At 38.4% G+C, this 26,514-nt stretch overlaps 1 protein-coding gene across 2 annotated transcripts; it reads left to right on the forward strand.

Annotated features, from left to right (window-relative positions):
* The first annotated feature begins 5,573 nt into the window (after positions 1–5,573).
* MAT2B (methionine adenosyltransferase 2B) lies at positions 5,574–25,963 on the forward strand. 2 transcript variants are annotated; one of them, XM_032403676.1, is made up of 7 exons: positions 5,574–5,743; positions 15,844–16,038; positions 18,085–18,199; positions 18,392–18,544; positions 22,102–22,295; positions 23,463–23,576; positions 23,943–25,963. In XM_032403676.1, exons 1-7 carry the CDS (start codon positions 5,714–5,716, stop codon positions 24,111–24,113), a joined length of 972 nt encoding a protein of 323 aa, XP_032259567.1. In that variant the 5' UTR covers positions 5,574–5,713; the 3' UTR covers positions 24,114–25,963. The 2 variants fall into 2 exon arrangements, with proteins under 2 accessions (XP_032259567.1, XP_032259566.1); XM_032403675.1 differs by lacking the exon at positions 5,574–5,743 and adding an exon at positions 8,014–8,193.
* The last annotated feature ends 551 nt before the right edge of the window (positions 25,964–26,514 follow it).

The following is a 26,514-nucleotide window of genomic DNA, read 5'->3' on the forward strand; positions in this document are numbered from 1 at the left end:
GAATTCTACACTTTAAAAGGCTGAATTTTAAGGGTTTTTTTTCCCTGATTGATTTTCAAATCTCCTTATATAGCATGGCAATTAGCTCTGGATTTCTCATGCATCATATATATTTTCTCACAGTTTGTCTTTTGACTTGGTTAATTATCACTATTATTATTGCTATTGTTGGTATGCAGATATTTACAAAATCTATATAGTCTAGGTTGTTATTTTCACTTTTGGTTTCTGAATTTCATGATATGCTCATTAAAGGCTATCTCACCCCAAGATTATTGTACACATTTTCGTCTAGTGCTTTTCCCCCACATCTTAACATTTTAAATCTGTCGACAACTTATTTTAGTATAAGTGAAGTAGGAATCCAGTTTATTATTTTTAATGATTCATTTTTAATTTATCTTTATTCCCTAATAAATTCCCATATGTATATTTGAGTCTATGAGTTAATTAGTATAAAAGTATCTCACAAACACATGCCTAGCACATCAACATGCTTAAAAATTTTGGGGGACAAGATGATGAATTAATATTAAATTTACTTTTAGTTTCTTGGACCCGTGAGTTTGATATACCAGAGGAACATACAGGTAAAGATGTCTTTTTTTTTTTTTTTTTTTTTAGATTTTTTATTGATTTATTTGACAGAGAGAGACAGCGAGAGAGGGAACACAAGCAGGGGGAGTGGGAGAGGGAGAAGCAGACTTCCCGCGGAGCAGGGAGCCTGATGCGGGGCTCGATCCCAGGACCCTGGGATCAGGACCTGAGCCGAAGGCAGACGCTTAGCGACTGAGCCACCCAGGTGCCCCGGTAAAGATGTCTTTTAGGCATCTGGAAACGGGAAGTCATAGCTTGAGAGAGAGTTTGGGACAGAGCCATTCATGTGAGGATAGGAGTCACAGAAATAGGAATCAAAGGCAATTTTAAAAATGGATAGGAGTGAGGAGGGGAGAGGAGGTTGTAAAAAAGAAAAAACAAAAACCTTTGTTCTTGCCCTTGGGGTATCATTATAACTTAGAGATATATTTCTTAAACTTGAAAAATGTGTGCTTACCCTATCAAGGAAAAAGATTTTGATTTCTTAGGTCCTAATGAGTTTTAAAAATTTAAATACTGTCCATTTAGTTCATCATTTATACTTTAACTGAACTCAAGGGGTTCACCTCTTGGGGTCCACTAAATTGAACAAAACCCAAGGAAGTGTTGAAAGCAAAGAACTTTTCATTACTTTTAGGAGACAGGGATAGCTCTCAAAGTACTCTCCATGCGGTTAGTAAAGGAAGCTTTTATTCAGTGTATTAGGGGGCAGGGAGTTTGTATGTATATTAAGGAACATATATATATTCTATTAGGCACTTTGGTTCAATTACACATGCCTAGCACATCAACATGCTACAGCATACATTGTTATGTTCAAAAATGGCAGAAAACCCCACCCATTGGAGGAGATCTTAGCATTATAATGAGCTAAAGGTAACTTCAGGACAGCTCAAGGGGCTTCTGTGTAAGCCCTCAGCTCCAAATTAGTCAGAATGGCTAATGCAAGGGGCTATCAGGAAAATACCTAGCCAGGTGTCTCCTTGGCAGGAAGTACTGGTCTGGCAAAACAAAAGACATTCCCTGCTTTGGGCCCTACTCCCCCTCCTCCCTTCTGCTAATAGCTTTCAGCCCTCTGATCTGAATAACTTCCCATTGCATCCTAGCAAACAGTACCAATGCAATGGTTAACCCTACCTCAAACTTATATCCTGGGAATTATTGACTGAGTCTAAGGTTGTGACCCAAATGATCCAAAATATGACTGTGTTGTTGTTTTATTTTTTTAAAGATTTTTATTTATTTACTTGACAGAGAGTGAGAGAACACAAGCAGGGGGAGCAGCAGGAGAGGGAGAAGCAGGCTCCCCGCTGAGCAGGGATCCAGGACCCAAGGATCATGACCTGAGCCGAAGGCAGACGCTTAATGACTGAGCCACCCAGGCACCCCTGTGTTATTATTTTAAAATTGAGTTATAAATTACATGTAGTAATATAGACAGTGAAATGAACAGATGTTAATTCTTTTTTTAAAAAATTCAATTGCAAATTATTTTTTTAATTTTTATTTTTTTTAATTTTTATTTATTTTTTTTAAAAGGATTTTTATTTATTTATTTGACAGAGAGAGAGAGAGAGAGAGCACAAACAGGGTGAGCAGGAGAGGAAGAAGCAGGCTTCCCGCTGAGCAGGGAGCCTGATGTGGGGCTCAATCCCAGGACCCTGGGATCAGGACCTGAGCCAAAGGCAGACGCTTAACCAACTGAGCCACCCAGGCACCCCTAAATTTTTATTATTTTTTTAAGTAACCTATACACCAAACGTGAGCTTGAACTCATGACCCTGAGATCAAGAGTTGCATGCTGTACCGACTGAGCCAGTCAGCCACCCCCAAATATTAAGTCTTACAGTTTGATAAGCATATATACCCTTGTTACCCATATCCTATGAAGATATAGAACTAAAAAAATAAATAAGATATAAAATATTTCCATTACCTCAGAGAGTTCATTTATGGCCTTCACAGTCAATCCTTCCCCCTCCCCCAAGCTAGTGTCTTTTAGCATAGTTTCGATTGTTTCAGAATTTCACATAAATGGAATCATACTCTTTTGTGTTTAGTTTCCTTAACTCAGCATAATGATTTTGAGTTTCATTCATATAGTTCATTTCTTTGTATAGCTAAGTAATATTCCAATACTATGAATATACCACAATCTATCAGTCTATCCATTCATCTATTAATGGATATTTGGTTTATTTCCAGTTTTAGGTTATTTTGAATTAAGCTGCGATGAATATTCTTGTGCAAGTCTTTACGTACATACGCGTTCATTTCCCCTGGGTAATCATACAGAAATGGAATTACTGATTTAGGGTTCAACTTTATAATAAATTGCCCAACAGTTTTCTACAGTGGTTGTGTCATTTTATACTCCCACTGGCAATGAATGAGCAATCTAGTTGCCAAAAATGCTTGTTAGCATATGATGTTATCAGTCTTTTTAATTTTAGCCATTCTGTTAGGTATGTAATGGTATTGTAACTGAACTAACACAAGTTCCCTCTTTGGTAAGTCACAGATAGGAACTACACCAGGCGGAGTTGTTGCACAAAGTAAACTTATTTGCAGCAAATAAGGAGATCACAGGGAATAACTTCCAAAGCCGTGAGTCCCCAAACAAGGGTGAATGGGGTTCCTTTTATTTAGGGTTAGGATGAATATTTAGAAGGGAGCCTGATCATCGCATGTAGAGGCAGGCATAAGGTCACACATGCACCTAAAGGAAACATGCCTGTACATACATTATATATTAAGTAAATGAGGCTTGTGTTCCCCCCTCCTTGGGTGGAGATTTTATATAATATTATATAATAATAGAGTATTATAATGAGGGAAAGGTAACTGTCGGTCATTCCATAGGTCACTCCGTGGTCCATCTGTGCAGGTGTGAGCCAGGGTTTAAGCTCAAACTGCTCTGGGTGGTACTCAGGGGAACTCTGCCCAGTCAATTGTTATTGCTTGAAGGGTAGTTTCAGTTTCCATCACCGGGTGGATGCTATGCTGCTCCTCAGGTCTTTTGGCTGAGTTAAGCTGGAAAGAAGAGCTTAAGGAAAAATGTGGGACAAAGGTCGGTGGGTATGAGTAGGTGAGCAGTAAAGGTCAAGTCTTGGGGTCTGGCTGATGACAGTGTTTCAATATGATTTTAATTGGCATTTCCCAGATGTTGAGCATCTTTTTATATAATTATTGGCCATTCTTTGTCTTTGTGAAGTTATCTGTTGATAATGTATCCACTTTTAAAATGATTTTTAAAAATTATTGAGTTGTAGTGTTGTCGATAACCGACCTCTATGCTTTGGAGCCAAAATATAACACAAAGACAGAGTTTGGAATAGAGGAACAATAGCTTTATTGCTTGGTCGGGCAAAGGAAGCTGCAGCAGGCTATGGCCTTCAAAACTGCAAGTCCCCCTAGAAAAAAGGGCTGGAGGCTTCATAGGGAAAAAGAGGATCTAGCCAGTTTTGACAAGAATTGCGTATGTGCTGCCAGCCTATGTAGTAGTTTTCAGGGTGGTACTGGGTTCCTGAAACAAAAGGCTAAGAACAGAAGAGGGGAGATTTGCAGAAGGGAGGAGGGAGGTTTGTGGAAGAGAGGAAAAATGATACTCAACTCAGTTTAAAATCAAGCTTCGGGAAAGCATTAGTGCAGCCATTTGATTTTTGCTCAACTTTATGCTCTAAGTTTTTTTATTTTAATTTTTTTAAAGATTTATTTATTTGAGAGAGAGAGCATGAGAGAGGGTGGCGGGGCAGAGGGAGAGGGAGAGAACCTCAAGCATATGCCCTGCTGAGCACTGAGACCATGAGATCAGGCCCTGAGCAGAAACCAGGAGTGGGTCACTTAACCAACTGAGCCACCCAGGCACCCATTATGCACTTTTTAAAAAAGCTATTTATTTATTTAAATAATCTCTATACCCAACATGGGGCTTGAACTCACCACCCGGAAATCAAGTCACATGCTCCAGCAACTCAGCCAGCCAGGTGCCCCTCAACTTTATGATTTTAAGCAGATTCAGTAGGGGTTCTTTAAATATTCTGACTAGAAGTCCTTTTCAGATATATGTATAAAGATCCCCCCCCGTTTGTGATTTGCTTATTTATTTTTTATTATTGTTTGTTGATAAATTTTTTATTTTGATAAAATGTATCAATTTTTTAAAATTGCATAGTTCTCCATGACTTATAGACCTTCTGCATGTCTCTAGAGTTTACTGTGCGCTGTGTGCTTGAACTGTCTAGAATACAAAGAGTTAAGTGTTTTTTTCTTAGCTCTATCTAAATGGCATGTTGTTGTTGTTCTTAAATTGTTACAAAGCCATAGTCCAGAAGAGTGGTTTAAAATGTAACTGAGTATATTCATTGTCCTTGAAATTGTTAAAAATAAGATTACTGGACTTCACTCCTACAGAATGATTTTGTTTCATAGGTTCTGTGGTACAGGCAAGTTTGTGAATCATTCATCTAGAAATCCTTAATGCTTGGCCAAACTTAGAGCTACTCCACCTACCATTTTCTCAGTCCGAAGGTAGCATAGTGTTAATAGAAATGACCTGTTGCATTTTAATTGTTGGGTGCTGTTACCGCCAGTGCCTTTTACTGTCCTTTGAAATAGTTAATTAGAAGGCATTGGGCAGAAAAGCACTGGAAAAACTTCAGGTTCTGTTGCAATAAGGCATAACTGAATAAAATATTTCAGAACACGAATCAATTGCATGATCTGTGTGCTTTCCAACTGTAAGCTCTTGCTTTTCTTCTGCAAGAGAAAATTGCAACAAGTCTTCACAGTAAGTTTTTTTGTTTCTTCTTCATTTTTAATTGGTTCTCCTAATGATTTTGCTAATGGACCCTAACTTGACATGCAATTAAACATGAAACTTCTCATTGGGTATTTTCAACACTGCCAGGGGGAATCAGCTGCCAGTTTACTGCAATGTGGAAAACTGCATGAGATTCTGGGATTGGAATCAAAATGCTAATTTAAAAGGTCGAGTGAAGCTGAGGCTCACGTTTTTGCGTGCCTGCGCTCTCTTCAGGCAGAACAAAGACCCAGGCAGAAGAGGCAGAGGCTGAGACTCATCCCAAATCTCTTTTCCTGAGATAATTTTGGAATCATGCCTGAAATGCCGGAGGACATGGAACAGGTAAGAGCTAGCTATTCAAGAAATGAAGCATTCTGGAGTTAGTTTCTTTAAAAAGCATCCTAGTGAATGTCTTGTAAAAACCACAAGGGTGTGTTAAAAAAAGAAAAAGAAAAAAAGAAGCGGGTGTCATTCATTTCTTTAAAACATGTAACTTTGGGACATGGAAGAATATACCAACTTAAATTACTGACCCCAGAAACCAGGTTCTGAAGCTCAGCTAAGTCTCATTAACTGACAAAAATAAAACGCAAAACAGAACAGCAGTTTCATTTATCAGACTAAATGCAATGATGTGTAGGTGAAGGTTCTATATAAGTAAGGATTTTATCTATAGTTATGTGCTCCAGCCTTTCTTTGTCATAGCATGAACTGAATCTGCTAACATAACTTTAGCTCCAGGCTGCTCCCTTAGAATTTATAGACTTAGTCACCACAGGAACTTGGATATTGTCTGTACAACGACAGCATTTTTGTTCGCAGAGAAACTTTCATCTTTAAAGAGAATGAATAAAAACTATACATGAACATATACCTCTAGAACTATACTCAGGTTTTACCTGGGAGGTATCAAACCAAATTTTCAAAGGTAGGCAAGAAAACTCTTGTTCCTAACTCTGGACAAGGCTGCTCGGAGATTGAAAAAATAGTAATTGCATATGCATGTCCTTAAATCTTCGCACTGTACACTTAATTTTTTTTTTTCTTACCAGAACGATCAGATTGCATCACACGTTGCTTCTAGAAATTAACAACAACAACAAAAATCCCAGTTTTTCAAGAGGAGGATTAGGAGGATCTTGAATTTGCCTCTCCTACCCACCCGCCCACACTCACCTTTTCTTTGTTTGTAGATTACGAATGTTTAATGCTGGGGCAGTCCTCTCAAGGACTCTCTGAATAATGCTAAACTGATTAACAGTAACACTTTGGGTACAAATGAAAATCGGACAGTGAGGGGCTTCAGGCTCTCTTCCCCCACGGTTCCAAAGAAAGATTGTTTACTCGAATAAAGAAATGAGTTCTTGTTGGGGGGTTGGGTAGAAAGGAAATTCACAGGGCTCAGACAAAGAAGAACTTTTTCAAAAGGCTCCTTAGTCTTTACTTCTGAAATAAACCAAAAGGGATTATAAAAATAAGGCCTTTTAAGAAAAATCCAAGCAGCGGTCATGTCTGTGGGCGACTTTTAAGCCTTGTATCCGGCGTGTCTAGGTAAGAACACTCGGGACTGTTGGGTGCAATGCTGGCGAACCCTACACGGTCCATGGCGGGCGGGTTTCTTCCTGAGTAAATTTCACAGGCGTCCCGACTGACCGGGATTTTGCAGTTTTGAGCTGGGAGGGAAACCAGTTGCTTGCGAGATCTTTCTCAGCACTCAGGGCTGTTGTTTTTGATTCACTACTTTTAAGAAGCCATGCAAGTGGTGGAGTGTCGCATTACTCTCTCCGCTTGGTTTCTTATTTAATTTGCTGTGGTTGAGGAGGCCAAGCTCGCGGAGCCCGACGGGGCAGCTCCTGATGGGACTGCTTCTCAAAGGGGGTTGGATGGGGTTTGGACTCCTGTTCATTCCGCTAAAATGTAGAGTCTCTGGCTCTACTACCCATAGATTCTCGTTCTGTATTTATGGGTACAGTCCGAGAATCAGTGTTTTGAAGATGCACCAGGACAATTCCTCCCCCTAGCGCCCCCCCCCTTTTATTTTTAACTAGTTAAAAATAGTTTGACTTATTTGGAGAATTTCACACGTACCACTTTTTAGCATCCCAGAAAGACAAATGGGTTGTTGAGGTGTTAATGACTCAGATGCCAACACTTGTATTTTTATTCTTTGTCTTTCTAAATCTCTGGAAAAAAAAAAAAACACAACACTCCTAATGCTGCAGAGATAGATGTCCACTCTCCTCCCTCCTCCTCGTCTTCCCCAAACCCACCCCCTGGCTTTAAAATGTTTTCTCCTAGTTTATGTATTACATGCCCAGTTGATTCTTACGCACTGCACAGTCTGGTGACCTGAAACTCTAGGCGATCCAATTCAATCCTTCCCTAGTCTAGAACAAAGACAAAGAGAGAAAAAAGTACATAAAATAAACAACTCCTCCCCAAACAAAACTTGTATTCTCTGCGTAAGGCCAAGGCCTTTGTTTTGTGTATCCCTTTAAGAGTTGGCGAGTGGGCTGGGAGCGTATTGAACGCGCCCGCCTCCTTTCTGGGGGCTACGGCTGAGCGTGGCCAATCAACGGGCGAGGCCTTGGCGGCGGAAGCCGGAAGCGGAGAGCGGGGGCCGGCCCGGACCTAGGGAGGCGGGCCGAGGGCGACGGAGCTGCGGCCCGTGGCGATCCTGGGCTGGAGGAAGTGGCGGTCGCTGCGGCGGCGGCGCGGAGACGGCGGGCATGGTGGGGCGGGAGAATGAGCTCTCCATCCACTTTGTTCCCGGGAGCTGCCGGCTGGTGGAGGTGAGGGAGTCGGCCCGGGGGTCTCGTAGGGGGAACCGGGAATGCAGAGGGGGACGAGCTAGGTCGCGGGGGCTCGAGTGATTTACCCTGCGCATCCTGCAGGAATCCGAGCCCCCGGCTCTGAGTCGCCCCAGCACCTCCATTCCAGCTCTGGGAGGAGAGGGCGGCGCCACCGAGTTTGTTTACTTTTGTGCACACCCGTCAGTGTTTGCTCTTCCAGTCCTGCGGCAGGAAACGAGTAGGTCTGGTTTTATTCTGTTGTCTTCTGTCTCCCTTCCCAGGAACGAAGAGGGGCTTTTCAGAGTTCTTTCGGTTTTGTTTTATCTCTCTGAATTTCTTTTTCATTCTTTGTTCGGATCTCTCGATCTTACCAGTTCTTATCTGAGAAAGAAGGGGAAAGTTTTTTTTTTTTTAAAGCAGATTTGGAGATGACAGCTTGTTGAACTCTTAGTGCAAGGCATTATGTTATCCACTTTACATGCATTATTTACATGCATTATTTAATCGTCATAACTATAAGATACTGTTTTTGCTCCATTTTACAGATGAGAAAATTGAGGTTTACAGGATGAGTCCTTCGCCCAAGTTCATTCAGTAAGCTTGGAGCCGAGATTCAGATACCAATCTCTTTCACTTTCTTAGGCTTTGAACCGCTATTGAGGTTACATAAAGGAAGATTGTTACTGTGGGAGAGCTATCCCAGGCATCCCTCTCCTCCATTCTTTCTTGTATTTCATTCCAGGCTTCCCAGCAATCCACAGAATATATCTAGCAATGGGGAAAAGGAAAGTGTTAATGCCTAGACGGATATGTCTTATGGAAATAAGAGAAGATATGGGAGATGGCTGTTTTTGATATTGCAGAATTTTTATGCTTCCAAGAGATAGTGTATTTAGTATTTCTAATCACTTTGGGGCTTGGGGGGGTAAAGTTAGGCTAGATGGACTATTTAAACTTCTGTATTGTTCCTATGTGCCCCCAAAAGTACTGAATGCATAATGTTACATGTTGTTTACATATATATGCATACGTGTGTGTAAAGCTTAATCTTTTTTCACAGTAGGAGTTCAGTAAACTAATGAAAAGATTTCCTTCACTAAAAACGATAACCCTGTATCTTTTTTTTTTTTTAAGATTTTTTTTTAATTTTAAAATAATCTCTACACCCAACATGGGGCTCAAACTCATAGCCCTGAGATCAAGGGTTGCATGCCGTACAGACTGAGCCGGCCAGGGGTCCCCACCCTAAATCTTGACACATATTTGCTGCTCTCAGAATGTGTAGAATTAAAATTCACTTGTGAGAATGAGGAATGCCTAACAGCTTACATTGGAGAAGGCGACTGTAGTGGTGCCTGTTAAGACTGTCTTGTAGGGTAGAAATAGAGTGACAGTGTCACGTAGGTAGTCACGGGATCTTGAGTTTCTTAGAGTCCAGTAATGTCTACTCAGAGATCTGCCTCCAAGGGAATGTTGTATGAGGTCAATTAAAGAAATGCATAGGAAACTGCCAAATTTAAGAGGTTTTAAAAATAGCAAAGTATTATATTTACCACTAAAATTTAAGAAGATCTCTATTTAGATGTTAGTGATGTCTCATTCTTTTTCTAGGACATTCTGAGTAGAAGTTAATGCAGGTGTGCTAAAGTAGAAATCACTGCCCCAGAGTAGTGTTTGACCATTTTGAAAGAGCCATTTATCCCATTACCTATAGTTTAGTGTCATTTGATTAGGTAGCATAATAAAAGTGGTACCTCTACATTTATTTATATGTATTTAAGTTTTACAAGAATTCTTTTGGTGTATATAAATCTGGTCACTTGTAGTTCCGTACTTCTAAGAGTTTATATAGTTAGAGGCAAATACGTTCAGAGTAACTTAAAGTGATACTTGATACTATACATATAATAAAAATTAAGAAAGTAGACTTTTCAGGGGCGCCTGGGTAGCTCACATGGTTAAGTATCTGCCTTCGGCTCAGGTCGTGATCCCAGGGTGCTGGCTCCCTGCTCAGTGGGGAGTCTGCTTCTCCCTCTCCTTCTACTCTTCCCCCTGCTTGTGCTCTCTCACTCTCTCTGTCAAAAAAATAAAGTCTTAAAAAAAAAAAAAAGAAAAAGACTTTTCAGGCAGACAGTATTTTCATCTCTTTATTGTGGTTTGGGTTAACTACAGCTTCGGGCGCCTGGGTGGCTCAGTTGGTTAAGCGACTGCCTTCGGCTCAGGTCACGATCCCGGAGTCCTGGGATCGAGTCCCACATCGGGCTCCTGGCTCAGTGGGCAGCCTGCTTCTCCCTCTGACCCTATCCCCTCTCATGCTGTTTCTCTCTCTCTCTCTCTCTCTCTCTCTCTCTCAAATAAATAAATAAATAAAATCTTAAAAAAAAAAAACAAAACTACAGTTTCTTCATTCTGAGTTCCTTGAAGTGCATGGATATTCCTGAGTTTTGCAGGACTAAAATATTTTATGGAGTAACAGTCCAAAGTAATTTTTTAGAGGAATATTTTTCCTTTTAAAAATAAAAAAAATCAAAACAATGTGCTTTTTATAAGCGTCAGGTGGATTTGTTTATATATAGAAAGTCAAAAATAGATATTTTTGTTTGGCATCTTTTAATTTCAGAGTGAGGCATACTTTATTTGCTAACCACCAATAAACTTGCAGTCCAAATGACAAAAGTCTTGGCTCTTATAGTGGTGACAGAAGGTGCTCATTCAGTCTCTAGAGAGAACTCAGTGAAAAGAGGAAAAATTAAGTAAATGAAGTTCCTTTCACTTTTTTTCAGTCCCCTCTATGTTAAGGATAATACGAAGAATGTTAGAATTGTAGAACTGTAAAGCTGGAAGAGCCTTAGTCATCTTTTTTTTTTTTTTTTTTAAAGATTTTATTTATTTATTCATGAGAGAGCGAGAGAGAAAGGCAGAGGGAGAAGCAGGCTCCCAAGGAGCAGGGAGCCCGATGTGGGACTCGATCCCAGGACCCTGAGATCATGACCTGAGCCGAAGGCAGACGTTTAACCATCTGAGCCACCCAGGCGCCCAAGAGCCTTAGTCATCTTGTCCACATACCTCATTTTACTAATGAGGAATTCTATCAATAGAGATTTCAGTAACTTCTCAATACCACATTTTGTGGCAGAATAGTTAAAATTTAATCATTATGAAATCAAATAGAAGGTCAAAGGATTAAGACAAAACTCAATATGTATTTGGCTGGACCACAGATGCTAGAAACAAGTTCTGGGCCCAACCTTTTCCATTTCTTGTAGGTAAAGCCTTTAACATCTCTGGGCTTCAGATTCCTCAGTTTGGAAACAGTATTTGCCCTGCATGTCTAACAAGGCTATTCTTAATGATCAGAAGGTATGAATGAGGCTTACATAACACTCGATAGTTTTCTAATATAAGATTGTGCAGTATCATTTCCGTTTTAGGAAATGCTTGCACTTCAGATCTCTGCTCATTTAATAAAGAAAATTCTGAAGCATTGACATCTGACCACTGGGTACCATGGACTGTTTCCTCTTCTAGGGATCTTACAAATTACCCCAGGCTATAAGGACATAAGGTTGGGGCGCCTGGGTGGCTCAGTCGTTAAGCGTCTGCCTTCGGCTCGGGTCATGATCCCGGGGTCCTGGGATTGAGGCCCGCATCGGGCTCCCTGCTCAGCGGGAAGCCTGCTTCTCCCTCTCCCACTCCCCCTGCTTGTGTTCCTTCTCTCACTGTGTCTCTCTCTGTCAAATAAATAAATAAAATCTTTAAAAAAAAAAAAAAAAAAAGGACATAAGGTTTTATTTTTTCCATGCAACCTCATCCTTTTTTTAAAGTTAAGTGGATTAAATTCCCTAAGAGCCTTGCTGTCCTTGTAATTTAATACTGTATTTCATCAAGTCTAAGATGTACTTGATTATAAGATCATCTGAGCTCTGATTTTAAGATGCACTAAAAAGCAAAAGACAATGCCAGACTATGACACAGTAATAAGATGCATCTCTATTTCATTCATTTAACAGGGATGTTAAAATGAGGAAAAAGTGTGCTTCACAGAATCAGTGAAGTACTCAGAGATCTGAATCCACTGTTCAGTAACCTTTGTGGAATACATATACTTGTTCTTTCACTTTTCTTTTTTCTTTTTTTTTCTTTTAAGATTTTATTTATTTATTTGACAGAGAGAGATAGTGAGAGCAGGAACACAAGCAGGGGGAGTGGGAGAGGGAGAAGCAGGCTTCTTGCGGAGCAGGGAGCCCGATGCGGGGCTCGATCCCAGGACCCTGGGATCATGACCTGAGCCGAAGGCAGACGCTTAACGACTGAGCCACCCAGGCACCCCTCTTTTTTCCTTTTTTAATGGGAGAAGAGGGAAGGAAAGATGTTGCTTCTAGAACGGTAGATGACAATTTTTTGGCTTCTTTGAATAAGATAAATTTTTCTTTAGGAAAACCTTGGATTTTTCCTGGAGTTCAAGATTATACTTCTCCAAGGGCATTTCCCAAATCACCATCTTCAGCACATTCCTGGGAACTTGTTAGAAATGCAAATTATCAGGACTTATCCCAGATGTACTGAATCTGAAAGTCTTTTGCATGATTCTTATAAATAGTGAAGCCTAAGAACCACCAACTAAGAACTGTTATATATTCCTTTGCTTCTTTAATGTAATAAAAAGAAACTCAGAAGAAACCAAATCATAGCTCTTTTATAATAATTTTCCTAGGGATCTTAATGGTATTTATCCTGTATAAATTGTTTTCTGATTGTGTCTACTAGGCTTGGCATGTTTTCTCTTCTTTACAAATCAGTCTTTGTAGAGCGGTTTTTCTTGCCAAAATTCAAAGAAAATATTTTGCTGGCTGAAATCCTTGTTTTCATAGATCAGTTGGCTTAGAGCCAAGTTTTACAACAGAGAGCCTAGACGATTTTTACTTCAACTTTTAAAATGTTTGGAATTGGTTGAACTAAGGAAAAAATATCTTTAAGAGTTAACCATTATATGTTTTTTTTTAAGATTTTATTTGAGAGACAGAAAGTGTGAGAGAGCATGTGCGCAATCGGGGAGGGAGAGGGACAATCCGACCCCACGGGGAGCCCAACCTGGGGCTTGATTGCACCACCCTGATCATGACCTGATCAGAAACCAAGAGTTGGATGCCTAACCGTCTGAGCCACCCGGATGCCCCCCTTTATACTGTTTCTATCAGCCCTTTCATTTCAGATTTTTACTATGGTAAGAATACCTAATTTGGGGGGCTTTTTTTTTTTAAGATTTATTAATTTCAGAGAAAGAGAGTATGAGCATGCACGTGCATGCAAGCTGGAAGGGCAGAGGGAGCAGGAGAGAGAATATCAAGCAGACTCCCTGCTGAGTGTGGAGCCCAATGTGTGGAACCCAACACTGGGCTCAGTCTCACGACTCTGAGATCAGGACCTGAGCTGAAACCAAGAGCTGGAGGCCTAACTGACTGTGCCACCCAGGTGCCCTGTGGTGGCCTTCTTTAAAAAAAAAAAAATTGCATAGTGTCAAATTATTCCGTTGAACTAATGACTAACAAAGAAAGATCTTTAGTTATTGTATGCTTGTTTAAAGTTTTTTATTTTTATTTTTTTAAGATTTTATTTATTTGAGAGAGAGGGAGCAAGAGAGAGCATGAGCTGGGGAAGAGGCAGAGGGAGAGGGAGAAGCAGACTCCCCTCTGAGCCAGGAGTCTGATGCGGGACTCAATCCCAGGACCCTGGGATCGTGACCTGAGCTGAAGGCAGATGCTTAACGAACTGAGCCACCCAGACGTCCTGCTTGTTTAAAGTTTTTGACAGCTCAGAATAGGTGACTATAACAGCACTTGAAATAAAAAGACCCCAAATTGAAAAAATGTAATAAAAATTTTTTTTAAAGATTTTATTTATTTTTTTGACAGAGAGAGACACAGCTAGAGAGGGAACACAAGCAGGGGGAGTGGGAGAGGGAGAACAGGCTTCCCGAGGAGCAGGGAGCCTGATGCGGGGCTCAATCCCAGGACCCTGGGATCATGACCTGAGCCAAAGGCAGACGCTTAACGATTGAGCCACCAGGCGCCCCTAATAAATTTTTTTTTTTTTAAGTAGGCTCCACACCCAACTTGGGCTTGAACTCATGACTCTGAGATCAAGAGTCGCAGGCTGTACCAACTCAGCCAGTCAAGTGGCCCTAATAAACTTTTTATTGGTGCTTTTTAAAATAGTAAATGTTGATTTTATTCAAGAATTTGGGAAATTTGGTGTTACCCATCTTGGGAAGAAGGGAAGTTTTTAAACTGCTTTGGAAAGAACTTTTTTTTCCCTAAATTGTAGTTCCTTTTAATTTCATTGTGTAAGGAATTTTTTTTTTCATATAAGAACACAGATTAGTTTAAAATATTTTAGTTTCTTTTTTCTTTTTTTCCCTTCTGTGTAGGGTCCCCCCCCCGACCATGTTAGTTTTAACTGGTCTGTTAAGGTAAATTTAGAGTTAACTCAGGAACATTTACCAGTCAACCTGGAATATTATTACTATAAGGACCACATTTATTTTTCCTCCACATAAATTCCTGTGAAATGAGAATTCTGTAACTCAGACCTATCAGAATATGATAAATCAATGAGAGTTGAAAGAAAACTTGGGATTACAAACTGAAGACCAAAATTGTCAATTTGTGAAATTATTGGTGGATTACAGCCAGATAGTTAATCGGGGCACAAAAAATTAGTAAGCTTTGGGGCGCCTGGGTGGCTCAGTCGTTAAGCGTCTGCCTTCAGCTCAGGTCGTGATCCCAGGGTCCTGGGATCGAGCCCCACATCGGGCTCCCTCCTCGGCGGGAAACCTGCTTCTCCCTCTCCCACTCTCCCTGCTTGTGTTCCCTCTCTCACCGTCTCTCTCTCTGTCAAATAAATAAAATCTTAAAAAAAAAAAAATTAGTAAGCTTCAAACTAATTGTGCATGTTTATAAACTGGAGAATGTAATTAAAATTGCTCTTTATTCATTTGGACATCATTGATCATTAAAATAAGATTTTCCATTATTAACAGGAAATCAAGGCACCTGGCTAGCTCAGTCAGTGGAGCATGTGACTCTTGATCTCGGGGTTGTAAATTCGAGCTCCATGTTAGGTGTAGAGTTTACTTAAAATTAAACATTTATTAAAAAAAATAGGAAATCTAAATCTATTTGACTAGGTATATCCTTATACTATCATCTTAGGTTCTTAGGTTCTTCTTAATGGTTAGGATTAATAAAACCTTTTCTTTTTTTTTATTTTTTTAAGATTTTATTTTTATTTATTTGAAAGAGAGCACAAGCAGGGGGAGCAGCAGGCAGAGGGAGAGGGAGAAGCAGACTCCCCGCTGAGCAAGGAGCCCGATGTGGGGCTCGATCCCAGGATCCTGGGATCATGACCTGAGCCGAAGGCAGTTGCTTAACCATCTGAGCCACCCAGGCACCCCAATAAAATCTTTTCTTAACTGATATAATTATTGATGCAGCTTGATCTTTGTTCTAACTAAAGAATTGTCTAATAGATATGGGACATGAAGCAAACTACTTAGACTTGAAGTAGTTAGTAAACAATGATGGTGACTAATTTTGTAGAGAGAATATTTTCAAAATAAGTAATCCTTTTTTCTCCCACTTTACCTTTTAGGAGGAAGTTAACGTCCCCAGTAGGCGGGTTCTGATTACTGGTGCCACTGGGCTTCTTGGCAGAGCTGTGTATAAAGAATTTAAGCAGAATAATTGGCATGCCTTTGGCTGTGGTTTTAGAAGAGCAAGACCAAAATTTGAACAGGTTAATCTTTTGGATTCTGAAGCGGTTCATCACATCATTCATGATTTTCAGGTATGGTTGTCTGTTTATTTTAACACATATATAAACTATATTAAGAATTTTCTCTAAACTGTATTAAGAATTGTCTGGATGATTTAGAAAATGTTCTTGCTCTCAAGGGAGTTACTGTACTTAAGCTCTAACCTATTAAAAGCAGCAAGAGTACACAGTTGACCCTTGAACAGTGCAGGGTTTAGGAGTGCCGACCCCTGCACAGTTGAGCATCTATGTATAACTTTTTACTTCCCCAGAACTTAACTGCTAATAGCCTACTATTGACTGGAAGCCTTAGCAATAACATACATAGTTGATTAACACATATTTTGTGTACTTGTTATATACTCTATTCTTTTTTGTTTTTTTTTAAAGATTTTATTTATTTATTTGGCAGAGAGAGACACAGCAAGAGAGGGAACACAAGCAGGGGGAGAGGGAGAGGGAGAAGCAGGCTTCCCGCTGAGCAGGGAGCCCGATGTGGGGCTCGATCCCAGGACCCTGGGATCATGACCTGCGCCGAAGGCAGATGCTTAACGACTGAGCCACCCAGGCGCTCCTATATACTGTATTCTTACAATAAAGTAAGCTAGGGAGAAGAAAATGTTACTGTAAAAATACATTTACAGTACTGCATTTATTTATTTTTTTTAAATCAGCATACAAGTAGACTCGTAATTCAAACCCATGTTCTACAACCAACTGTGTAGTGCACTTTTTTTTCCTGTGAGCATGGAAAAGTATATGCAGCCCTTAAAAAGATTGGGTTGAAATATAGGTTGACAAAACTTGGAAATTTTATAAAAAGCTTTTGTTTGTGAGGTTCTCTTGTTAAGTACAACTTTATATGCAAATGCCTTTTTAATATTATCTGTAAACCTTACAACACTGCAAAGTAGATATTATCGTTTCCATTTTAGAGATGACAAACGCTCAGGTTAAATAACTTGTTGACCATTGGTGCAGAAAAGTTACTGAAAATTTTAGGTTCTGTTCTACCTCTGATCAAATTGAGAGTTAAAGTTCTTTTCAATAATGTCCAAGGGACACCTGCATCAGAAGCACTTGGGGAACTTGTTCTTTAGGTCTCACTCCCAGAGATTTTAATTCAGTAAGTCTGTGTGGGGCCCAGGACATTTTAAGATGCACTCCAGATGAGGCACATTCAAGTTTTAAAACAACTCTAAGATTGTGCTTCTTCAGTAGTTGTTAAGGAAGGAGATAGTTTGGTATGTTTGTACATTAGCCCTGCCTGTCAGTGGTTTTACCAAATCTTCGCCTTGGTTCATCTTCTCTGGGAAGTAGATGCCCCTTCTTTACAAAGGATCCTGAGCATTCTTCTATCTTTACTTTAATTTTTTTTTTTTTTTTTTAAGTAAGCTTTAGGCCCAACATGAGGCTTGAACTCACTACCCCAAGATCAAGAATCGCATGCTCTACTGACTGAGCCAGCCAGGTGCCCCCTTTCCTCTGTCTTGATGTCTGTCACATAATACTGAAACAGTCCCTTTACATGTTCTTCTTTTCCAGTAGATGATGAAATCCTTGCTCCTTGCACAGTGCTTAGTATACAGGCGACATACTAAATGCTCAACTGGAAGTATAGTTTTTATGGATAGTTGACATTCTTTAAATGATTGGTCTAAGAGATTTGAATTTATGAATTTAATTTGAAATTGGTATTCTTTTAACATACATTAATTAAGTATTTAGGTCATATTAATTACATAAATGTTAGCTCTTTTCTCCCATCTAAATTAGAGAATAAAGCTTATTTTGATTGAGAAATAATATTTGTTGACACTGAGTTTGTCTGGTTTTGCCTAGGGATTACTAAATTGCTCTTTCCTTTTCAGGGCCTACATTTATTTTAAGGAAGTTTGAAACTTGAAAAAGGGAAGCATGACAAAACTATTACAGCGATTCTAAAAAAAATTACGATTCTTTAGTTGAAGGAATGTCGATTTAACAAACCTTTTTTATGCATTGAGTTGCTGTTGGAAGGCTGTAGCTCCCCTATTTTACTCCTTTTGCGTTAAAAATACATCAATGTTTAACTTCCAGCCCCATGTCATAGTACATTGTGCAGCAGAGAGAAGGCCAGATGTTGTTGAAAATCAGCCAGATGCTGCTTCTCAGCTTAATGTGGATGCTTCTGGGAATTTAGCAAAGGAAGCAGGTAATGATGACTTTATAAAATCTTTGTAAAATATTAAATAATTGCTGAGTTTATAAAGATTAAAGTTTTCTAGATCACTTATAAGAGATTTGTTTATATATGATGAATAAGCTATTATAAATGCCAGTACAGAGTGATGTTCTGTAATAATTTAATAGATTATTTTCTTTCTTTTATGTCTGTCTTTTTTAGCTTTAATTGGAGCATTTCTAATCTACATTAGCTCAGATTATGTATTTGATGGAACAAATCCACCTTATAGAGAGGAAGACGTACCAAGTCCCCTAAATCTGTATGGCAAAACAAAATTAGAAGGAGAAAAGGCTGTTCTAGAGAACAATTTAGGTAAGACACAATTTCTTTAGCCCCTGATAGTTTTGATTGTTTTGATATATATATATGGAGATGATGTATGATATATAAATGATATATATATATATGGAGATGTACAGATCTAGGTATATATATGATATACTACATATGAAAACTATATATAAAATTTTGAAACAATGAGTCAAGGAGCATAAATCATTGGAGAAAAATTAGAGAATATAGTTAATAAAAAAGAAAAATAAGAATTTTATTTTATTTTATTTTTTTATTTTTAGATTTTATTTATTTATTTGACAGAGACACAGTGACAGAGGGAACACAAGCAGGGGGAGCGGGGGAGGGCGAAGCAGGCTTCCCACGGAGCAGGGAGCCCGATGCGGGGCTCGATCCTAGGACCCTGGGATCATGACCTGAGCCAAAGGCAGACGCTTAACGACTGAGCCACCCAGGCGCCCCGAAAAATAAGAATTTTAGAAATCAAGGGCACCTGGGTGGCTCAGTCGTTAAGCGTCTGCCTTTGGATCAGGTCATGATCCCAGCGTCCTGGGATCGAGCCCCGCATGGGGTTCCCTGCTCCGTGGGAAGCCTGCTTCTCCCTCTCTCACTCCCCCTGCTTGTGTTCCCTCTCTCGCTGTCTCTCTCTCTCTCAAATAAATAAAATCTTTTAAAAAAAAAAAGAATTTTAGAAATCATTAAGAATTTATGAATCCTTCCAGACTTTTTCCAGTATCAGTATATACATGCATGTCATTATATAAGGGTACCTGGCTGGCTCAGTCAGTAGACCATGTAACTCTTGATGATCTTGGGGTCGTGAGTTCAATCCTCATATTGGGTGTAGAACTTACATTAAAAAAAAAAAAATGTTACTGTATAAAGAAAAAAAATCTTATAGTATAAATATTTGTAATATACTTTGGAAAAACAGGTCCGTATCATTTCTTCTAGATTGAGGTATTTGTTATTTTTTGTATGGTTTTTAAATTTTTTTTTTTTTTTAAGATGAGAGAGGGAGAGGTTGGGGGGGAGGGGCAGATGGAATGAGAGAGAGAATCTCAAGCAGGCCTCATAACCATGTGGAGCCCAACGCGGGGCTTGATCTCACAACCCTGAGATCATGACCTGAGCCAAAATCAAGAGTCAGACACTTAACCGGCTGAGCCACTCAGGTGCCCCGGTTTTTATTTTTTTTATTTTTTATTTATTTATTTATTTTTTTTTAAAGAGGATTTATTTTTTTATTTTTTTTATTTTTTTTTAAGATTTTGTTTATTTATTTGACAGAGAGAGATACACAGCGAGAGAGAGAACACAAGCAGGGGGAGTGGGAGAGGGAGAAAGAAGGCTTCCCGCAGAGCAGGGAGCCCGATGCGAGGCTCGATCCCAGGACTCTGGGATCATGACCTGAGCCGAAGGCAGACGTTTAACGACTGAGCCACCCAGGCGCCACCGGTGCCCCGGTTTTTAAATTTCTATTTGTATGGCTCTTCTTTTCCCTGTGTTTGTGTATACATACACATAAGTATATGTGCTAATATAAAATGTATACCCTTATTGAAAAAAATTAAAAAGAAATCAAAATTGTAAAGGGTGGAAGTTCTTTTATAATGCTGCCTCTGAGAAGCACCAGATATGGTTAGGTAGGAAAGCACTTTTTTTGAATTTGTAAAAATGGTGGATTTCGTTTTATAACCTGGTACCCCCCCATATTTGTATTTCAATGCATATTGAATCGTCTCTGGGTTATCTTTTTCCTATCAGTGGCTGCATAGTACTTGATTTAATGATTCCTTGCACTGCTTTACACTATACAGTCTTTAAGAAGCATCCTCTAGTATAGACACCATACTTACAGGCATTTAGATTCCAGGTGTTTTTTGTTTTTTGGTGGTTTTTTTTGGTATTATAAATTATTCTGCAGGAATCATCCTTGAATACCTATCTATACATGTTTTTCCAATATGTTAATTTAATTAAAAAGTTGTTAATTTTCGGTTAAAGTGTTAATTATCCAAAGTCTGTTGTAACTGCTGAGTAGGGACCAACATAAAATCTGAAAACAAACTCATAATTCCTTAATCAGTGGTTTCATGAATTATGTGGTGAAACACTCACCTAACTTTATTCACCACTTGTTAATGCGTCATGTGCCGTGTGTGTGTATTTTTTTTCGCCGAACTTGTTGAGAATTAGTTGAAATTCACCCCAAAATACTTCACCATGTTGTTTAAAAAAAAAAAAAGGTAAAGATTTATTTACTTATTTATTTATTTATTTATTTTGGGGTGGGGGGAGTAACAAAGGGAGAGAATCTTAAGCATACTTGCACTGAGCAGAGCCCTATGCGGGGCTTGATCTCACAGTCTGAGATCATGACTGAACCGAAACCAAGGGTCAGAGACTCAACAGACTGAGCCACCCAGGTGCCCCTATGCAATTTATCTTCTAACAAGAATGTTCTCTACATAATTACAGTGTAGTTATCACACTCAGGAAATTTTTTTTTTATGTTACGTTAATCATCAGACATTACATCATTAGTTTTTGATGTAGTGTTCCATGGTTCATTGTTTGCGTATAACACCCAGTGCTCCATGCAGTATGTGCCCTCTTTAATACCCATCACCAGGCTAACCCATACCCCCACCCCCCTCCCCTCTAGAACCCTCAGTTTGTTTCTCAGAGTCCATAGTCTCTCATGGTTTGTCTCCCCCTTCAATTCCCGCCCCCTTCATTTTTCCCTTCCTGCTATCTTCTTTTTTTTTTTTTAACATGTAATGTATTGTTTGTTTCAGAGGTACAGGTCTGTGATTCAACAGTCTTACACAATTCACAGCGCTCACCATAGCACATACCTTCCCCAGTGTCTATCACCCAGCCACCCCATCCCTCCCACCCCCCCACCACTCCAGCAACCCTCAGTTTGTTTCCTGAGATTAAGAATTCCTCATATCAGTGCACACTCAGGAAATTTAACATTAATGTGATGTTATACTATATCATCTATGTAGGAATTTTCCCACTTGTCTCAATAATGTCCTTCACTGCATCTTATTTTTTAATCTAGGATTCAATCAAGGATCTCTCATTGCATTTAGTTGTCATGATCAGTTTAATTTCTTCATTATAATGGTTGCTAAAAATAATATATAAAAATACCCCAAATGACAAGAGACCTTTAAAAATATTCAGTGTGATAGTTGTTAAATGGGCATTATTATAGGTGAACTATGTCATTTTGGTATACTGCAAGTTTTCTACAACAGTATTTTTTTTTTAACGATTTTATTTATTTGAGAGAGAGAGAGAGCGCGCACATGAGCACAAGCATGGGGAGCAGCAGAAGGAGAGGGAGAAGCAGGTTCCCTGCTAAGCAGGGACCCTGACGTGGTGTGGTTCGATCCCAGCGTGCTGGGATCATGACCTGAGCCTCAGGCAGATGCTTAACCGACTGAGCCACCCAGGCGCCCCACTATGACAGTATTATTTAAATCCACATACTTTCATTTTATATCAAGACTTCAGAACCAGTCAGCTTTAAAAAATTACCCGTTTTTATTAATTCCTAGGAGCTGCTGTTTTGAGAATTCCTGTTCTTTATGGAGAAGTTGAAAAGCTTGAAGAAAGTGCTGTGACTGTGATGTTTGATAAAGTGCAGTTCAGTAACAAGTCAGCTAACATGGACCACTGGCAGCAGAGGTTCCCCACACATGTCAAAGATGTAGCCACTGTGTGTCGCCAGTTAGCAGAGAAGAGAATGCTGGTGAGAGTCTTTGGAAGGAAGAGTTCCTAACTTCCCTCCACAAGTGAAAGTCAAAGTGTTTTTGCTTTCTTTATTGTTATATGTAATAACATATATCTTTATAATAATATAAATAAATAAATACAGGGTTTAAAGCTTTTTTTTTTTTTAAAGATTTTATTTATTTATTTGAGAGAGAATGAGACAGAGAGAGCATGAGAGGGTCAGAGGGAGAAGCAGACTCCCTGCCGAGAAGGGAGCCCGATGTGGGACTCGATCCCGGGACTCCAGGATCATGACCTGAGCCGAAGGCAGTCGCTTAACCAACTGAGCCACCCAGGCGCCCGATTTAAAGCTTTTTAAAACTACAAGGTGACCAAACAAAAGTAGTTTGCAGATAGTAGGCTATATTTATGAATAGTAAAAATATTATGCTCTTGTGTTTGAATTTTTTTCTCACATACTGTGGACCTGTCTGTCATTCTTCTATTGCAAGATGACTAAAATCTTGTATTTTTTCTTTGGATGACAAAATAACGTCTTTAAGAAATTAATCTGTTTAAGATTTATGTAGTGCCAACGAAGACTCTCCATAGGAATTTTTAATTTCAGCCTTTTTAAGAATGATTTGTAATTTTTTTTTTAGATATTGAAATAGGAGTTAATATCAGACATTTGAAAAGGTTGCGACTAACTAGAATATTAATAGAAAGATGAGAGAGTGATTTATTTTAGAATGTTAATAATAGGTTGTCCATAGTTTTTAACACATAAAAATTTATGTTTTAAATATGTACTATGGAACTATTTAAGGATGTCATGCCTAATTAGCTCATACTGCAAAATGGTTATATTACGTTTTGGTTTTATTAGTATAATTAAAAATACTCATTAAATTGGCCTGTGTTTCCGTAAAAATCTGTACTCATTCTTAGGATTCCCACTAAAAATTTGGAGCCACTTATATTTTTATTAAAAAAAAAATTCTTAAGCCTAAATTCTAGAAATTGCTTCTTAGGTTTAGCTGGGTATATTTATAGGAATTTGATTTTAAATATCTCATGGGGAGCATTCCAGAAAGGAGGGATGCATTTTAATTCCTGGACTTTTAAATTAGCTTTTTTTTTGTTTATTACTCCACTCAACTCAAAAAGTTGAAACTATTTTGAATTTTTATGTCTTTATTAGGATCCATCAATTAAGGGAACCTTTCACTGGTCTGGCAATGAACAGATGACTAAGTATGAAATGGCATGTGCAATTGCAGATGCCTTCAACCTTCCAAGCAGTCACTTAAGACCTGTAAGTACATGGTGTTTAAAACCTCACTTGTTGAAAGCCCAGATCTGTCACTATAGTATGTATTACTGATAAAACTTTCTTGTTGCTTTGAAAATATTGGATAACTTCATTTTTTGGTACTAATTAAAGTGAACTTTGTATGTTGGTGGTTTATATTGTTACTTATCTCTAAATTATCATTTATAAGGAAGCCTATGAGTATTGGTGAAGTTTATAGGAAAAGTACTGTCTTGATAATTTATTTGTGTATTTTTCCAGTGATCAAATCAGATTTTCAGTGAACGGCAAAGTGAAATAGAGATTATAAAACTGCAACATAGGCTTTTCATTTATTTTTAAATTTTTTGCTTTTATTTTTCTTTAAAGATAACTGACAGTCCTGTCTTAGGAGCACAACGTCCAAGAAATGCTCAGCTTGACTGCACCAAATTAGAGACCTTGGGCATTGGCCAGAGAACGCCATTTCGAATTGGAATCAAAGAATCACTCTGGCCTTTCCTCATTGACAAGAGATGGAGACAAACGGTCTTTCATTAGTGTATGTGCAGTTTGGTTTTTTTTTATTGAGAAGTATAGTATGTGGCACTTTTTAAAGAAAAAAGGAAATAGTTTTGTATGAGTGCTCTTTAATTGTGACTCATGATCTTTCAGGTAAATGATGCTCTTGCACTAGTGAAATTGTCTAAAGAAACTAAGGGCAATAATGCCTCATTTGAAGTAATGATTTTTCTTTTTATCATTTTGTTCTGGCTTAACTTTGTTTGAGTATAGTGAATTATGATTCTTAAATATTTACGAGCCAGGATGAGACAGATCTACTGTAGACTTTTTCTTGGATGAAATGCATTATTCATTCCTATAACCTCTACATTTTCAGGACTTTTGCAACTGTTGACCTTTTTATGTTTTAAAGTGAGTTAAGTAGTATGAAAATCATTGGTGTTCATTATTTGCATTGCTTGAGCTCTGATCAAAATGTTTGAAGAAAGAAACTTTATTTTTGCAACTTATGTGCAGTTTTTAAGCTTGAGATATTTCAACATGTTATGTATATTGGAACTCCTGTAGCTTGACGCCTCCTGCTTTTGTAGCAGTGTATGGTGAGCACTTGACAGAGAGAGTATGTGTGTATGTGTATGTGTTTTTTTAATATGTGTAAAACTGTCCTTTTCACTCCATGTCACTAAGTGATATTTCATATCTGTGGTTATACTAATAATGATGGGCCTTATAAGTCTTTTGGCCATTCAAAAATAATAATAAATATGTACTGCTGGCATGGTAATGCTTAGTTTTCTTTTATTTACTTATTAAATGTAAGGACCAAACATCTAAACTGGTATTTTGTTGCTTTAATTTTTAAAAATTATATTCTTATGTAACATCTGATGCCTATATATAGTTAATATCTATCGAGATATAAATAATAAAAATGAACCCTGGTGAACTCCACTTGAGACCTAGAATGTTACAGATACTGTATCTACCTGTGCCAACTGAGTGTTTTTTAACTAAAAATAACTATGTAATCTTGCTACATATTTACATTGAATGTTCGTTCTGAAGAATGCAGAGTATTTGAATGTATTATCTATACAGAGTAACATTGAGGTGACCTTAGCCTCAAGGATATTTTTGATCCTTAATAAGGAATCAGCATGGTGGAATGAAGCGTATGACTTGGCTTCTATTCAGGGGTCAGTGCGAACCCTGGTTTTAGATTTTCTGATATCACTTCTGGGGTATCCTTTCCCTAGGTTATGATTTTATCCTCCATTGGACAAAAAGTATTTGTTTCTTAAGTTCCTAATTTACTTAGAGTTTTAGGTTTAGAGAGAATCAGGTTTCGATGATTTGTTTAAAGCACCAATTTCCAAACCATGTTATATTTTATAATTAGGGAAATTTTAGTGGTACCTTGACCCCTAACCTGGACTCACTGAAATAGAATTTCTGGAATTGAGACCTGCTAATCTAGTTTTAAATTTTCCCTGGATGCTTCCAGAGTAGCCAGCCTGGCACTTCCATTTGGCAACCACTGGATTAAAGCTTTTTCTTTTTTTTTTAAGTTACTTCATTTCACATAGTACAAAATTGAAGTTTCAGAGTAAAAAACCTTTCTCATTCTTCTCTAGCTACTGGTTTTCCATCTGTGGAAGAAACAATGTAGATCAGATCCTAGTATGTTTCTGCAGGCACTCTGTATAGTAAGAATACACTCATTACATATGTGTGTGGACATACATGTATGTCACCATCCCTTCTTTATACAAATAGTATAATATACATTTTTCTGTACTTTTAAAAAATTTAATATACCTTAGAGTTTATTCTATATTAGTTATAATGAATGTCTATATTCTTTTTTTTTTTTTTGCTATTCACTTTGAAATTTCAATTTTTTTTTTTTTTTAAGATTTTATTTTTAAGTAATCTCTACATCCAACATGGGGCTCAAACTCACAACCCCGAGATCAAGAGTTGCATGCTCCACCAACTGAGCCAGCTGGGAGCCCCTGAAATTTCAATCTTAACAGAAAAGTTGTCATAATAGCACAAGAATGTCTGTATTCCCCCTTCCATATTTCCCAGTTATCAACATTTAGCCACATTTATCCTATCATTTTCTCTCTCTCTTTACATACACACACAAAGTATGGTTTTTTTTCATGAGCTATTTAAGAGTAGGTTGCAGACCTGATTCCTAATCACTCACCTACTATATAAGCCTCAGTGTATAATTTCTTTTTTTTTTTTTTTTTTTTTTTTTTTTAAAGATTTTATTTATTTATTTGAGACAGAGAGAATGAGAGAGAGAGAGAGAGCACATGAGAGGGGGGAGGGTCAGAGGGAGAAGCAGGCTCCCCGCCGAGCAGGGAGCCCGATGCGGGACTCGATCCCGGGACTCCAGGATCATGACCTGAGCCGAAGGCAGTCG

This window comes from Phoca vitulina, unplaced genomic scaffold, assembly GCF_004348235.1.
Source record: "Phoca vitulina isolate PV1807 unplaced genomic scaffold, GSC_HSeal_1.0 scaffold6, whole genome shotgun sequence".
Classification (NCBI taxonomy): Eukaryota; Metazoa; Chordata; class Mammalia; order Carnivora; family Phocidae; genus Phoca; species Phoca vitulina.

What these genes read in the sequence shown, in the direction of transcription:
- MAT2B (XM_032403675.1), top strand. Translation starts at nt 8,131, where the DNA reads ATGGTGGGGCGGGAGAATGAGCTCTCCATCCACTTTGTTCCCGGGAGC. An exon ending in GAATTTAGCAAAGGAAGCAG is followed by an intron (nt 18,200 to 18,391) that starts GTAATGATGACT and finishes TGTCTTTTTTAG; the next exon opens with CTTTAATTGGAGCATTTCTA. An exon ending in TAGCAGAGAAGAGAATGCTG is followed by an intron (nt 22,296 to 23,462) that starts GTGAGAGTCTTT and finishes TGTCTTTATTAG; the next exon opens with GATCCATCAATTAAGGGAAC.